General features: G+C 38.3%; 1 protein-coding gene across 1 annotated transcript in view; it reads right to left on the bottom strand.

Moving 5' to 3' along the window:
- LOC118884072 (protein enabled homolog) overlaps positions 1-17,813 on the bottom strand; it is a 42,842-nt gene extending 25,029 nt beyond the window's left edge. The window contains 2 exon segments of the mRNA XM_036831387.1: positions 17,079-17,165; positions 17,778-17,813. Coding sequence (XP_036687282.1) covers positions 17,079-17,165; positions 17,778-17,813 — 123 coding nt within the window.

Here is a 17,813-nt window from a genome sequence, read left to right as displayed (position 1 = left end):
TGAGTCAAAATTTGAAGTAGGTGATAAGGTAGGAATTGAAGTAAATCGTTAGGTTAGGATTCAATTTAGGGCTGGCATTGGAGTTAGGATTTTACTGAGAGGTGGGGATGGCCTCTGTGTTTGAGATTGAGATAGAGTTTAGATTCAGAGTGGCATTTGCATTAAGTACTGCAAAGGGATTGGAAACCAGCGGTGTTAACTAAACTTCCCTGATGACAAGAATCACCTGGGGAATTGTTGGAGCTACAGATTCCTGGTCCCTCTCAGCAGTGCTGGATCCCCTTCCCAGGAAGAGTGATACCATTTACAAAGAAGCCAAGGGTGGTCTGATCATCAGGAAAGTAGAGAAATGGGCACTGGTCGCAACTCTGGCTTCCCACTAGAATCGTATGGAGAGCTCTTTATCAGTACTGATGCCTGGGGCCCATCCCTCAATTAAACCATAGTCTGAGGGAGGGGGCGGTTATTATGTTTAAAAGTTCCCCACATGATTCCAATGGGAAGCCAGGGTTGAAATTACAGATAGATGGTTAGAAATGAAAAGAGAATTTCTGTTTTGGATTCATGAAGCTCTTTAGTGAACCTCTTCTATGACAATTTTTGCATACTGCTTGATTTATATATATTTGCATGCCTGTATGTATATATATATATAATAACACTGTAGCCTTGAAGGGCAGAGACACTAACTTTATCACCCACATACTTAGCACTGTGATATTGAATAAATATATATTTGCTCTGTGCATATAGGCATTCAAAGGACATCTTTGGCAGCTCTATACAAGGACAAGAAATATAGCATGTATATTACATGCAAATTCACCCAACGAAGGGACTTCCTCTCTATTTGTTTTATGAATTGTCGAGATTCACTCAGTGTTAAGCATTTTATTCATTGACTGGAGTCTAGGGAGCCTTGGCCCTCCAGGTCCTTATCTCATGCACAAGCCTTTCCTGGCACCAGCCCTTTCTGAGCAGTTCCTGCCTTATCTCTCCTGAATTCAGGCTGGCCCTTAGTTATTTGCTTGATCAATAGAAGATGGCCTTTGGGGACAGCCAATGGTAGGTCATAAGAATTCTTGCAGCTGTGTTCTGGAGCTCTGGGAACACTCCTGGAGCCCTGAACTGCCATGTAAGAAGTCCAGCTACCCTGAGACCACCACACTCAAGAGAATACGTGGTGAGTCCCTGAAATTACGTGAAGAGAGAGATGCCTGGCCAACCCCAGAAGCACCTCTAGACAAGAGTAATGTCAAAAGACTTAAAGCCCTCTTTAATCTGCCAAAGCACATCATATGGACTTCCCTGGTGGCTCAGTGGTTAAGAATCCACGTGCCAATGCAGGGGACACGGGTTCAAGCCCTGGTCCAGGAAGATCCCACATGCCATGGAGCAACTAAGCCCATGCACCCCACCTACTGAGCCTGCGCTCTAGAGCCCACGAGCCACAACTACTGAGCTCATGTGCCACAACTACTGAAGCCCGCGCACCTAGAGCCTGTGCTCCGCAACAAAGAGAAGCCACTGCAATGAGAAGCCCACGCACCGCAACAAAGAGCAGCCCCCCGCTCGCCGCAACTAGAGAAAGCCTGCGTGCAGCAACGAAGACCCAACAGAGCCAAAAATAAATAAATATATTTATGCATATAAAAAAAGCACATCATACAAAAATATCACTATGATGCCCCATCTATAGTATAAGTAAAATAAAATTTAAGTAATTTATAGTAAAATAATATGTATTTCAATATTTTAATGTCTCAAGCAAAGCACAAAATAGTAGGCAGAAAGAAGAATGCATGTGTATGAAGAATCACTGGAGAATATAAAATTACAAATGCAGGCTCAAATGGGCGTGTTAAGCTGGCAACCCAAATGCCACAAGCAGTACTGCCTTTGGTGATTTTTGAAGATAATAAACACATTTTTGTATAGGTCTAAACAAAATCAAATACAGTATCTCCTGATTTTACATGTTATGCACATTCCTGAAAAATTCAGTATAAATCAAAAGAGGGTAAAAACTGCCTTGTGGGGGACTTCCCTGGTGGCACAGTGGATAAGACGCCATGCTCCCAATGCAGGGGGCCCAGATTCAATCCCTGGTCAGGGAACTGACCCACACGCATGCCGCAACTAAGAGGCCGCATGCCACAACTAAGGAGCCTGTGAGCCGCAACTAAGACCCCATGCAACCAAATAAATATTTGGGGGAAAAAAACCAAAACTGCCTTGTGTTTAGGAATTCTGGTCCTGGGTAAATGGGAGCGGATGGATTGGGAAAGAAAACCAGAGTGTGAACTACCACCAAACTGCAAGTGTTTCCTATTTTTGCCCCCTCCAGTACCCCCATACCTGGACTCAAGGTCATCTAAAACCTAGAAGTGGACCCCAGTCATGGACAGAAGAGCTTCAGGAAAAGTTCTCTAGTTCTGGTTGAAGCAACTGGAAAGGGGACTCCTAGTAGAGTTTGGGGGGAAATCCAAGCTCTTTTTTTTCCTTCTTTTGTCTATTCTTTTCAGCCTTACCCCCCCCCCCCCCCCCCCCCCCCACGCAATTCCAGCCACAGCAGCAGCAGTGGGAGCCTGCAGTTTCGAAAAGCCTTCCTCTTTAGTCAGAGGAGCTGTGATCCCAAGAGGGGAAGCAAACTCCTAGTGCTTTTTCCTCCCATCTCTTGGTCCTGGATGTGAGGACTCTTCTGAGAAGTGTGCAGCAGAGTGGGATAACTTTCAAGATGGAGGACCAAAAGAAGGAACAGCAGGGAACTAGAATGTACCAGCATCACGGCAGAAAGGGAACACCTCAGCAAAGTTCATGAACTCCTGGGCTAACCTCTGAACTGCACATGCATGGATCTGACCCTAAACAGCACACTATAAACTCTGAGAACCGAACTAGGGGGTAGACCCTCGTCCCAGACTGGCCACTGGGGGATGCACACACAGGACAGATCCAAAAAAGCACAGCAAAGACTTTGAAAATGGAACTGGTATTGGAAAAACCACAAACAGAAAGAAGAATAGAACAAAAAAGAGGGTTTATAAATAGACTCACACAAATATGATCATTTGATTTTCAGCAAAGTTGCAAAGGCAAGTCAATGGAGAAAAGATAGTCTTTTTAGCAAGTGATATTGGGACAATTGGTCACTAATATGCAAAAAAAAAAAAAAAAGCCAAAACAAACAAACAAACAAACAAAACCTAGCCTAAATGTAGCGACTTATACAAAAATTAACTTAAAACAGATTATAGATCTAAATGTAAAACACAAAACTACCAAAATCTTAGAAGGGAGCATAATCTTTGTGATCTGGAGTTAGGCAACATGTTATCTTACATGACATGAAAAACAATCCACTGAAGAAAAAATTAGTAAATTAGACTCCATCAAAATTCTGTGAAAGATGCCATTAAGAGAATGGAAAGACAAACAGTAGACTTGGAGCAAATATTTTCAAGTTACATATCCAACAGAGGACTTTTATCCAGAATACATAAGAAGTCTCAAACTCAACAGTAAGAAAACAACCCACCTTAAAATGCACAAAAGACTTGAACACTCATTAAAGAGAACAGAGGCAGATGGCAAATAAGTATATAAAAAGATGTTCTACATCATTAGCCATTAGGGACATGTAAATTAAAACCATGATGAGATACCACTACAAACATTAGGATGGCTAAAATTAAAACCACTGTAATACCTAGTGCTGGCAAAGATGTGGAGCAGTTAGAACTCTCATACATTGTTGGCAAGAATGCAAAATGCTACAGTCTCTCTGGAAAGCAGTCTGGCAGTTTCTTGTACATACATTTGCCGTATGACCCAGGAATCCTACTCCTAGGTATTCACCTAGATAAATGAAAACTTTCGTTCACACAAAAACCTATACATGAACATTTCATAGCAGTTCTATTCATGGTTGCCAAAACCTAGGAACAATCCAAATGTCCTTCAGTGGATGAATGGATAAACTGGGGTACATTCCTACAATGGAACACTACTCATAAATAGCAGGAACAAAGAATTGATTCATGCAAGTGAAAATTATATAAACTTCAAAATGTCCATGAATATAAATAAAGTTTTATTGGAACATAGCCATGATCATTAATTTAAATACTGTCTATGGCTGCTTTAGCAATCACAATGGCAGAGTTAAAACAGAGACTGAGGGCTTCCCTGGTGGCGCAGTGGTTAAGAATCTGCCTGCCAATGCAGGGGACATGGGTTCGAGCCCTGGTCTGGGAAGATCCCACATGCCACGGAGCAACTAAGCCCGTGAGCCACAACTACTGAGCCTGCGCGTCTGGAGCCTGTGCTCCACAACAAGAGAGGCCACGATAGTGAGAGGCCCATGCACCGCAATGAAGAGTGGCCCCCGCTTGCCGCAACTGGGGAAAGCCCTCGCACAGAAAGGAAGACCCAACACAGCCAAAAATAAATAAATAAATAAATAAATTAAAAAAAAAAAAAAAACAGAGACTGAAAGGCACACAAAGCCTAAAATACTCACCTCCTGGCCCTTTACAAAAAAGTTTAGGTACCCCTGCTTTAGACTACAGCAAAGACGAGTCAATTATCACCTGAAGGTTCCCAAAAACTTGAGCCCAGGACCATGACCATGGGCCAGTATTTCCCATTCCTATTCCAAGGGTTTTTATTGAGCTACATCAGACCTGATGGAACTTGGTTCTTAAAAATTTTTTTCCTACTGTGGTATGTAAACACTGGAAGAGAGAGGTCAAGACCACATGCAGGGAAAAAAAAAAGATGAAGAGATGAAAGATGAACACTGTGGGCATTAATAGAGCAGTAGAGCTGGGGAAATCTTAACAATCCTTTTATTTTTACAGTTGAGGACAATGTGACTCAGGAAGTCTTCCCCCAAATTGCATAGTGTTTGATGTCTGCTAGGTCACATTAGCAAAAGCAGTTTGTTCATCTCTCTCTAGAAACTTGTTCAGGGCCTTGACTCAGAAGACTTATATTGAAATTTAACAAGACAATTAGGATTCCTCCATGAGCCTACGGCCTTTTGAAACTATTACCTCCTGGCATTGAGAGTGTAATTCTATCTTGCATTTGCTAAAAACTGTAATCATGAAGTGTTGATAATGCACCTGACAGTTTGGATGTTGCCTCATTTTAAAGCCCACAGGCTCCTGAATCTTCAGTTCTCTTGTGAGATCCAAGACACATGGAAGGGCAAAGAGTGGTCGAAGAATAGAGATCAAATTCAAGGCACCCGAGGTTGTATTTTTATTTTCATTGGACAAAATATATTCTTTCTTTGTATGAACTAAAGGAAGTGTCCATGGTTGGGTTTCCAATGACTGCCACCCTCTGCCCCATGTCACATGGGCAGCTCTGGGTCAGTGTAGACCTGACCTGAGACTCAGCACCCTGGGAGGAGGAGAGAAATTCGGCAGCTGCCATAGGAGGGCCTAAGGAGGAGAAACATTTCCATCAGGCTAATGAAACCTGTCAGCACCAGCAGGGCCCCAGAGCATCATCTCCCAGGACGCAAGAGGGGGAGGGGTGGAAAAGCAGCTAACAGAGGAGGAGGAGGGGCCAGGAGGAAACAGAATTCTCTACATCCTTCCGATTAGAGCAGGAGAGGGAGGAGTTTGGCAGGGGGTGGTCATGAAACGAAATAAAATTAAAATATGGTACAACAACAAACTGCTGACTTGGTTCTCTGGACTTGACCTGCTGCTAGGGTGCAGCTTCTTTGGGGCTGGTGGCAGAAGCAGGTTTGCCTAAGCTTTGGGGTCCTCCGTCCCCTCTCCAAGGCCTTGGCAGGGGCCTAGCAATGTGTTTATATGGTCTTAGTTTTTTTTTTTTTTAATTAAAAGATACGGAAACATTTTTGAAAAGTTGAAAAAAGTCACCACAAATCTAACAACTCAGAGACAATCACTGTTAACATTTTGGTAAACACCCTTCATACACACATAAAGACATCTATCTCTTCAAATACACACGTACATTGATGTATTGAATTTTACATACTGTATATACTACTCTGTAACCTACCTGTCTCACTTATTGGGACATCTTGCTAAGCAAATAAAAATCACCTTTGCTTTTTTTTTTTTTTTTTTAAAAGGAATTCCTTTATTTTTATTATTTATTTATTTATTTTTGGCTGTGTTGGGTCTTCGTTTCTGTGCGAGGGCTTTCTCTAGTTGCGGCAAGCGGGGGCCACTCTTCATCGCAGTGCGCGGGCCTCTCACCATCGCGGCCTCTCTTGTTGCGGAGCACAGGCTCCAGACGCACAGGCCCAGTAACTGTGGCTCACAGGCCTAGTTGCACCGTGGCATGTGGGATCTTCCCAGACCAGGGCTCGAACCCGTGTCCCCTGCGTTGGCAGGCAGATTCTCAACCACTGCGCCACCAGGGAAGCCCTCACCTTTGCTTTTTTTTCCTTCCAGTTTTATTGAAATATAATTGACATACAGCGCTGGATAAGTTTAAGGTGCACAGTATAATGATTTGACTCACATCATGAAATGGTTATCTCAACAAGCTTAGTGAACATCCGTCATCTCATAGAGACACAAAATTATGGTCTTAAGGTTTTTTTGGGTTTTTTTAAAAGATTTATTTTATCATTTATTTGTTTATTTTATTTATTTTTGGCTGCATTGGGTCTTTTTTTTAAACATCTTTATTGGAGTATAATTGCTTTGCAGTGCTGTGTTAGTTTCTGCTGTGCATTGGGTCTTAGTTGCGTTAAGTATTTAAAAATTTGTTGAAGTAGGATATTTTAACTGCAATCAGTTAACCCCACTGTGTCTTTCCATCTCAACTTCCTTCATGGACAGTTTTCAGATTTGCTAAGGGAAGGTTGAGTTAGGAATACACTATATTAACTGCAATCGAGAAAGATGTTTGGGAACATTTTAACAAAAACACACAAGAAACTATAAACTCCTATTTAGACATAAGGGTAGCTTATTTTACATTCTTTAAATTCATTTACTAAAAAATTGAGAGAAAATTCAGGTAAAATTACTAGAATATGAAACAAAACAGTTAAGATGAGTGATTAAGTCAATAGAAGTTATTCTGACATGGAGAAGGAAAGCATAACACAGACTTTCAGATCATACTGAAACCAATCATTCACTATGAGGAAGGGGCAGTCTATCAGGAGAAATAAATGGTATTTGGATTGTTTGAAAATCCGATTAGTGAAGAGTTGTGAATTATATGAACTCATTGGAAAGGAATTTAAAATTCTTACAGATTAAACATGAAACGTTGACATTGATAAGGAGAATATAAAACTCTTAATCCTCCAGTACACTGAGGACTTTGATGACAAACTGGCTATTTAATATTGTCAATTTGAAGACATTGACCCAAAAATACTTAAAATATTCTGAAATCTTACAGCTCATCTATGAAACTTCTTTGCTTCCTTCAAATTTGACAAAATCCAAGAGAGTTACGTTACTAACAACTAGTTGCAAAGTTGAAATAAATCTGTTCTAAGTTATCAATAACAGAAAATTTCAATTAAGCATGCTCGAGGGAAGACTGAATTTTCTTTCTATACTCACTATAAAAAGCAGTACAAAAATCATTGTCTTTTGAAGAGACTATCAGAATGTATGCAGACAAATATTGTAGGAAAAAAAGCATTTCAGAGATGCATGAGGAAGTTAATTAGTTAGAAACACTGTTATGTTTCTGGATTTTGTAATGTTTGTGGTATTTAGTATCTTTAAAAATTGTAATTTGTGTGATTTTTCTTATACTAAATATCCACTTTTGTACCCAATTTGGTGTTTATAATTTTGTATTCTTTTTCTAAAAGAGGGCCTCTTGAAATTCTGTAAGTTTTATATCTATTATACATTTTTTAATTGTGGTGAAATATACATGACATAAAATTTACCATCTTAACCATTTAAAAATTTACAGATCACTGGTATTAAGAACATTTACATTGTTATATAACCATCACCACCATTCACCTCCAGAACTCTTTTCATCTTTCCAAACTGAAACTCTGTACCCATTAAACACTAACTCCCCATTCCTCCCTCTACCCAGGCCCAGGCAACCACCATTCTACTTTCTGTCTCTATGAATTTTGACTATTCTACATATCTCATTAAGTGGAATTCTATAGTATTTGTCGTTTTGTGATTATCTTACTTCACTTAACATAATGTCCACAAGGTTCATTCATGTTGTTGCATGTGTCAGAATTTCCTTCCTTTTTAAGGCTTAATAATATTCCTTTGCATGTATATACCACATTCTGTTCATCAGTTCAACCATAATGGGACACTTGAGTTGTTTCCACCTCTTGGCTATTGTAAATAATACTGCTGTGAACATGGGTGTACAAATATCTCTTCCAAACCCTGTTTTCAATTCTTTTGGATATATGCCCAGATGTGGAATTGCTGGATATGGTAGTTCTCTTTTTAATTTTCAAGGAAACACCATAATGTTTTCCACAGTGTGGAAGCAGCTGCAACACTCCACCAACAGTGCAATTTCTCCACATCCTTGCCAATACTTTTTATTTTCCGTTTTTTGGATAATAGCTATTTGAATGGGTGTGAAGCCCTTAATGTATTTTTAAGTCATGGCTGGGATTTGGTTTTGCTGGGTAAGCTTTTACACAGCATCTCCGTATTAGTTCTCCTCTTCATGGCCACATCCATGGTCATGGTTAGAACACAGCTTAGCCTTTGAGTGCTGCTCTCAGTGCTTCTGTATAGTATTGTTTTCACCTTTTCTTTCTCTTGAAGTCCTTGGTATCAGTTTATTCAGATTTGCTTTTGGGTGATCATAGATCCCATCTTTTGGGGTTTATTATTTACTTATTTTCGAGTTTATTGTATATACATACATTTCTACCCCGTTAGTCAAGAGGATGTGTTCTGCTTACTTGTTCATTCTACAATCTGTTGAAAACTTTAAGGTAGGTCTGTAACATTCCCATATATACTCAATGGTGATGCTCTTTCTATGTCTGGTTGATGTTAAAGCTGATACAGCTGGTACTACAGGACCTGTTGCTAAAACACTGAAAACTATGTCCTTACTGGCTGATAAATAGCCATTACCTTGTAACTCTGAGCACCTCCCTACCACCTTGGGATCATATAAAGCGTTAATGGCTGTTGGTGAAGGGGGCCTCCAGGCCTGAGCTTACTTAGAAGGGCCTTTGGGCTCTTAAAATTCTTCTCGAATAAGAAGCCCCACATTTTCATTTTCCACGGGGCTCTGAAAATTATGTAGGCAGTCCTGAACAGATCATGTAGATTATGGCAAATTACATAGCCAGTCCTCAACAGAATCATTGCCCTTTTAGACACTGGACCTTTTTCGCAAGTGGAAAGGGATTCTGCCTTAAGGTTTCCACCAGGAACAATGTAGGGGAGGCCACGCCAGTTCTCTTTGTGCTAACCACAGATTCTCTTTGGCCCTGTTCCTCTGCCATTCATCCTGGCCCACGTTCTTCTGGAGCCTAAGCCTGGAAAAAGGCATTTAGAGATCAACATTTTTCTGCTATGAGAAATTTTATATTTTTAAGAAGCATAACCCTTTTCTAAGCTCAATTTTTACCCCTGATTCTCATTTCTTTCATTGTCGACTGTATCCCCCTATCTGTTTAAACTCTGTGTTTGTGTTCTTATTACTATATTTCCTAGAAAAATTGTGTAAGTTTTGCTAAATAAATCTTTTCCAAAGGAAACTGGCTTTTAGGTCGTATTTCAGCTAGTCAGTTTTAACCAGGTAGACATTTTAAAATCATGCAGAATTCCTGCCTACTTTCTGCTTTATTGGCTCATTGAAAAGCCTTACCTACAATGGAAATAATTGAGGAGAAAGCTCTAGTTACTTCCTCAGATACATTCTTGATACACAAGTCCCACTGGAGCATGTTTGGAGAGATAAGTTATCTAGGAGTACATCTCTATTTGTGTTTCTATAGCTCATCTGTGACATGAACTTTAACTCACTTATCTTGCAGGAATATTGTGGGAATTCATTTGATAAGGTCAGAATCGTTTCAACAACAGCACTTTTAAACCAAACAATTATGATTATGCGTTCACTGTGATTATATATGATCATTATTTGATTACATCTAGTATAGAAATAACAGGTTGTTGAGATTCAGTGATATTAGACAATTTTCACTCCACATCAGTTGCCAGCTCTCTTTATTAAATGATGACACGACAAGCTTAGACTTTGTAATACAAACTGCTACAAAGAATATTAACAAAACTCTGAACTGCACATTACAAACGAAAAATGAGATGAACAAACATCATTTGCCTTTTTGGTGTCAGTCAACCTTTGTAGTTTATGAACGGTGTTCACAAATTAGAGCAAAACTGCTGGTGATGAGCTGTTAAAATGGAGGGAAAATCTGAGGCTAATTCAAAAAGAGAGAGAACTTGGTGATGAAAATATCTCCTTAGCCTTGGGGTAGGGAGTTTCATCTCGTAATCTGAACCCTCTCTGGGTGCATAGTAAACAGCTCTGACAACAATTTCTTGAAACATTTTATCATTATTTATTTTTTAAATATTTATTTATTTATTTATTTATTTATGGCTGCGTTGGGTCTTCGTTGCTGCACGCTGGCTTTCTTTAGTTGCGTCGAGCGGGGGCTACTCTTCGTTGCGGTGTGCAGGCATCTCATTGCAGTGGCTTCTCTTGTTGCAGAGCACAGGCTCTAGGTGCGCAGGCTTCAGTAGTTACGGCACGCCGGCTCAGTAGCTGTGGCACGCGGGCTCTAGAGCGCAGGCTCAGTAGTTGTGGCGCACGGGCTTAGTTGCTCCGCGGCATGCGGGATCTTCCCGGGCTCAAACCCATGTCCCCTGCATTGGCAGGCGGATTCTTAACCATTGCACCACCAGGGAAGTCCCTATATTCACCTCTTGAAAGGATCTCTGCAACATTAAAGAAATGCAATTTGTATTCCTTTTCCTAGAAAAATGGTGGCAAACTGTTGGTGCTGCCCTTTAAAGAAAGGTGGATAGAATGAATATGGCTGGTAACAAATGCTAATTTAAAAACTGATGTCTTTTTTTTCCAGCTAATTTAATTTAATATTCTCCTCCTACTTTATTATTAGTCTTGTAGCAAAGTAACTATTTACTATAAAAAGGATAGTTCAAGCCTGAAATGATGCTCTATGCTATAGTCTAATACAGTTCAATTATAAGTACTAACGATTATAAGAAATGTAGGAGACAACTGGATATTACATAATGATTTCATATTTGAAAGGGTATTGAATGATATCCTTTTAAGTGTTCTTTTATGGCTTAAAAAATTCCATTTTGTTGACATCCTCTTTCAGAGTATATTGAGACATTTCATAATCTTTGTAAGAAATAGAGTTTAGAATATTTTCAACTCTTTGTTAACACTTGACTCTTATCTAGAGAGTTTTAAAGTATAATCTGAATGTGAAGCCTCAGGAAAAAAAGATATTCAATAATTTTGGGGAAATATTATTTTTATGAAAAGTCCTGAATGGCCCATGTCTTTACATATTTTGAGGCAGATACTGTTAGGTGCATACAAGTTTAGAATTGTTATATCCTCCTGGGGAATTGAAGTTCTGAACTTTTCTTTTTGTTATTCTTTAGTAAATCTCTTTAACTCTGTAATGATTTTTGCCCTAAATCTCTTTACTTTGATCATAATATAGCTATGCTAAACTTTATTTTGGTTAGTATTTGCCTAGTATAAATTTTTTCTATCCTTCTATATTCCACCTTTCTTTTTCTTTATGATTTAGGTGTATCTCTTATAAACAGCATATATATGGTTTTTGCTTCTTAATTCATGTTGTCAATCTTGGTCTTTTACTGGGAGTATAAGTCCATTTATAATTATTGTTGTTACTAATATATTGGGATTTCTTTTTACCAGCTTATTTTATTTTTTTCCATTTGTTGCACTTTTCCTATATTTTTACTCCCTCTCTTTTCTTACTTCCTTTTCTACTGAATCTTTTTTTCCATTTTTACTTTTTCACATTACTAGTTTGGAAGAGAAACACTCTATTTATATACTATGAACATCCTAGACAGTTACATTTAACAAATTCTAAAACTAATCAGTATTTTCCACATGAACAATATAAGAACTTGCACATACTGTCTTGTCAAATACCATCCTGCTTTATATATAGTTGTTTGATATTTGAGGTTGATTTAAGCTCCACAAATTAGGCATCACTATTTTTGTCTGGTATAGTATTTATTTAGATATGCTCACATATTTATTAGTTTATTTGTTCACCATTCTTTCTTCTATCTCAGATCTCTCATTGGGAGTAAATTTCTTCTTGCCCAAAATAAATCCTCTTTTTCTTGTATTGAAATGTAATTCACATACCATAATATTCACCCTTTAAAGTGTACCATTCAGTGGTTTTAGTATATTCACAAAGTTGTGCAACCATCACCACTATCTAATTCCAGAACATTTTTTTTGCACCAATAAGAAACCCCATGCCCAACAGCAGTTACTTCCAGTTACTTCCTCATGTTCCCTTCCCCCCAGCTTCTGGCAACCACAAATCTACTTATTCTGGACATTGCATATAAATAGGATCATGCAATATTTGACCTTTTGTGTTGGCTGCTTTCACTTAGCATAATGTTTTTAAGGTTTGTAGCTGTTGTGGCATAAATCAGCTCTACCTCCCTTTTTATAGCTGAATAATCTTCCATCATGTGGATATACCACATTTTGTTTATCCATTCATCAATTGAGGGACATTTGGGTTGTTTCCACTTTATGGCTATTATGAATAATGCTGCTATAAACGTTTATGTACGAATTTTTATGTGGATATATGTTTTTAACTCTTTTTGGTATATACCTAGGAGTGGAATTCCTGGGTCATATGGTAATTCTATGTTTAACTTCTAGAGGAAGTGCCAAACTATTTTTTAAAGTTTTATAATTCTACCAGTAATATATGAGGATCCTAATTTCTCCACATCCTTGCCGACATTTGTTATTGTCTGTATTTTTGATTATAGTCATCCTAGTGGGTGTGAAGTGGTACCTCCCTGTGGTTTTGATTTACAATTTCCTAATGACTAATGATGCTGAACATCTTTTCATGTGCTTATTGACCATTTGTATATCTTTGAAGAAGTTTCTATTCAGATCATTTGTCCATTTTTAATTAGGTTGTCTTTTCATTGTTGAGGTGTGTTTTTTAAATTTTTTAAAACGTTTATTTATTTTAAAATTTATTTATTTATTTTTGGCCATGCCACACAGCTTGGCTTGCGGGATCTTAGTTCCCTGACCAGGGATTGAACCCCAGGCAACTGCAGTGAAAGCACCAAGTTCTAACCACTGATTGCCAGGAAATTACCTATAAGTGTTTTTTTTTTTAAAATAAATTTATTTATTTATTTATTTTTGGCTGTGTTAGGTCTTCATTGCTGCGCGTGGGCTTTCTCTAGTTGAGGCGAGCAGGGGCTACTCTTCATTGTGGTGTGCGGGCTTCTCACTGTGGTGGCTTCTCTTGTTGCAGAGCATGGGCTTTAGGTGCGCGGGCTTCAGTAGTTGTGGCTCGCGGGCTCTAGAGTGCAGGCTCAGTAGTTGTGGTGCACGGGCTTAGTTGCTCCTGGCCCTCCAGACCAGGGCTCAAACCCGTGTCCCCTGCATTGGCAGGTGGATTCTTAACCACTGCGCCACCAGGGAAGCCCTATAAGTGTTTTTTTAAAAAAAGTATATATTCTGAATACTAGACTGTAGTAATCAGGACAGTGTGGTATTGGCAAAAGAACAGACAAAGAGATCAGTGAAACAGAATAGAGAGCGCAGAAATTGACTCCCATAAATATAGTCAGCTGATCTTTGACAAAGGAGCAAAGGCAATACAATGGAGCAAAGATTATCTGGAGCCAGTATGAACCAGTAGCACCCCACTCTCATGTGTGTATCTATCTACTCTCATCTACTTATCAATCATCTATCTAATCTATTTGTATTAAAACCCATGAGTTCACACTATACCTCCAAATCCAACCCGATACCACAGGGTTTATTCTAAAACCCTCCTTTCTATATTTGTAATTCCCTTCTCTGACAGTGAAAAACCTGGTTTTCATTATCAAGAATATATTACTTATTTGTTCTATCCTGGAATACACAGAAAGTCATCTCAGAATTGCTGACTGATACATCTTTAAAAAAAAAAAGCCTACTTGTTCACATCTCTCTTTTTTTTTTTAAGAGTTCTTTTTGTCTTTAACCTAATGGTATATATTCCAAACATTGTGTTCAAAGGGTACTGGGTTTAGTTCATTTTATTTCCCCCCTTCAGTGTGGTTATATTATTCATTTGAAATAGAGTTCTGTCCATTGGTTTCTGTTTGTATTCCATTTTAGGGTTTTTCTCCATTCTTGTTGATTTTATTTCTTTTCTCTTTGTCGAGATTTTTAAAAATATGTGAAACATTAACATAAAAAGTCAGAATTGTACAAAAAAGTATATTCAGAGAAGTCCCTGACTCCATGTTTCCCCATTTCTTCTCTCCTTCCTACCTTATTCCCACTGACCCCTTGAAGGTAACCAAACTTACAAATCTCTGTTTTATCCTTCTTATGTTTGTTTTTGAACAAGCACGCAGATACTAGTATATTTTCTTATTTTCCCTTATTTCTTACACAAAGGCAGCATACTTTAGATACTCTTTTTGTTTTATTTAAACAATATATCCTGAAAATTATTTCACATTAGTTGATCGACATCTTTCTCATTCATTTTTACAGTTGAATAATATCTCATTGTGTGTATGTACCATATTTTACCAGTCTCCAATACTGATATTTTCCAAAATTTTACTATTACAAGTAATGCTGCAATGAATACCCTTGGGTGTAGTATTTTATTATCATTTGAGGTGTATTTTCAGAGTAAATTCCTAGTAGTGGGACTGCTGGTTCAAAAGGTAAATGCATATATAGTTTCATTAGATATTGCCAAATTCTTCTGCATAATGGTTATATCACTTTGTACTTCTATCAGCCATGTGTGTGAGTGCCTGTTTCTCCACAGCCTTTCCAATAGTGTTATGTTTTGTAATTTCTCCCAGTCTGATTGATGAGAAATTATATATCAGTGTAGTTTTAATTTGCACTTACTTTATTATAAATGAGGCCAAACATCTTTTCATATGTTTACTGATCATTTTATGTCTTCTCTGTGAATTGTTTGGTCATGAATTTTGTCCATTTTCCTATTGGGTGTTTGGTCTTCTTTCCCCTTAAAATTTAAAAGTGGAGAATTTTTAAGGGCCTGCAGTTTGCCAAACTGCTGGGAATGGAAGTTTAAGTGTTTGCTACTCAAAATCTGTGCTTCAGCAGCATCTGCTTGGGTAAGGAATCTGACATCAGTGGGGAGCTTGTTAGAACTGTTGATTTTGGGTAACACACCTGATCTTCTGAATCAGAATCTGCACTTTAACAAGATCCCCAGGAGATTTTTATGCATACTAAAGTTTGAGAAGCCCTGGTCTCAATGATCTCTTAAATACCTCATATTTCATCTCCACTAGGAATCTCTCCTGAAAAGATAAAAGTGAAAGGGGATTATATTCCTCCAGCACCATTAACCCTAAGTGCTATCTGTAAACTTACTAGATTTGTTAGATTAATTGCATACCTTTCCCCCAGATGCTCTTCCCTGAAGGGCTGTGTCTTCTATTTATATTACCTAGTGGAATTTTAAAATGCTGGTTTTTCTAAAATTAATCAACCAGTGTTTTTAGAAAACAAGCATTATGAGAAACATTTAGACAATGAAGCACAGTATGATAGTTCTTAAAAAAAATTAAACATAAAACTATTATGTGATCTAGCAACTCCACTTCTAGGTATATACTCAAAACAACTGAAAGCAGAGACAGAACAGATATTTGCACACCCATGTGCACAGCAGCATTATTTACAATAGCCAAGAGGTGGGAACAACCCAAGTGTCCATTGATGGATGAACTGATAAAAATAACAAGTGATACACACACACACACACACACACACACACACACAATGGAATACTGTTCAGCCTTAAAAAAGGACAAAATTCTGACACATGCTAAGTGAAATAAGCTAGACACAAAGGACAGATAGTGTATGATTCCACTTACATGAGGTACTTAGAGTAGTCAAATTCAAAGAGACAGAAAATAGAATGGTGGTTGCCGGGTACTGAGGGTAGGGGGAAGGAATAGGTACAGAGTTTCAGTTTAGGATGATGAGAAAGTCCTGGAGATGGATGGTGGTGATGGTTACACAACAATGTGAATATACTTAATGCCACTGAACTGTACACTTAAAAATAGTTAAAATAGTAAACTTTACATTATGTATAGTTTACGAAAATAAAAAAAACCCCAAATCTTTTCACCATTAGATTGTAAGAAACTTCAGAATTTTATTGTTCTAAAATTTGACGCCTAGTAATGCCTTGTATACAAAAGGATTCAACATTTTTTTTTAATAAAATAAAGGGTTCAGCTTTCATAGGAAAAAAAATGAAGTACAAAACTAAAAGATGCTTATTTTAAAAAAAATCAATCAATGCAAAAATAAAGAATGAAAGCTCCCTCTGCCCTTCCCTGGATGCTAACACAGGACTGACTGCCCTTTACAGGTTACTTTTTATTTAGGCTAAAAACAGATGTGCTCTTTCAGGATACACCTGTAAGAGATTTTAAACTAATTAGGTATTATTAAGACACATACAAATCCTAAAGCAAACCTAACAAGGAAATGATGCAGTTAAGAGGTTATCATTAAAACATAGATAATGCTTGAATTATAAATATTTGGGTGTTGTACATTTATATGCAACTTTTCAAAACTGGCTGCAGTTATATTTCATCTCCACTACCTACTAGTATCATCCTTGGCAAAAAAGGAAAGCTTTCTTCCTACAGTTTTGGTAAAACAAAATCGGGGTTACTCCCTCAAGCTATAGTAGATGGGTTTGTCTTCCACCACACTTTGAACACCATCCTCCCCATTCCATGCAACATCCTCACCTGGAGCTGATGCTTCTCCTTCTGTAAAGGTGTGACAGCCTCTGTCCAGGAGTTGATGCAGTAAGAACTCACAATTACAGGTCCACACTGGTGGGGATAAAAAAACAAAACAAAACAAAACAAACAAACAAAAAACCAGACTTTGGTAAGTGTATTACTTTCCGAGGACTGCTGTACCACAAACTGGGTCGCTTAGAACAAGAAATTTATTCTCTAACAGTTCCGGAGGCTAGAAATCCAAAATTAAGGCATCAGCAGGGCAATGCTCTCTCCAAAGGCTGAAAGGAAGAATCCTGTCTCATCCAGCTTCTGGTGGGTGCCAGCAATCCTTGGTGTTCCTTAGCTTGTAGATGCAACGTTCCAGTCTCTGCCTTTGTCATCACAGGCCCTTCTCTCTGTGTCTGTGTCTCTTCTCTTCTTCTAAGGACACCAGTGATACCGGTCCAATATGACCTCATTGTAACTTGGTAACATCTGCAAAGACCCTATTTTCAAAATAAGGTCACATTCACGGGTACTGAGGTTAGAACTTCAGTATGTCTTTTGGGGGGACACAATTCAACCCAGAAGTGTAAGGACCAAATTTCTGCTCAAAGTTAAACCTAAATGTCCCATTTGTTAACTCCACCAGGAAGAAGAGGCTCTGCTCGGAGTTGCTGGGAAAATCAGTCTTCCTGGGCTTAGTTCACATTTCCATACCTCTTTCTCTGTCAGAACTTGTCCTTGTTTAGGCAT

The sequence above is a fragment of the Balaenoptera musculus genome, chromosome 18 (assembly GCF_009873245.2).
Source record: "Balaenoptera musculus isolate JJ_BM4_2016_0621 chromosome 18, mBalMus1.pri.v3, whole genome shotgun sequence".
NCBI lineage: Eukaryota > Metazoa > Chordata > Mammalia > Artiodactyla > Balaenopteridae > Balaenoptera > Balaenoptera musculus.
The sequence above is the reverse complement of the archived record's forward strand: the minus strand, read 5'-3'. Positions and strand labels throughout refer to the sequence as shown.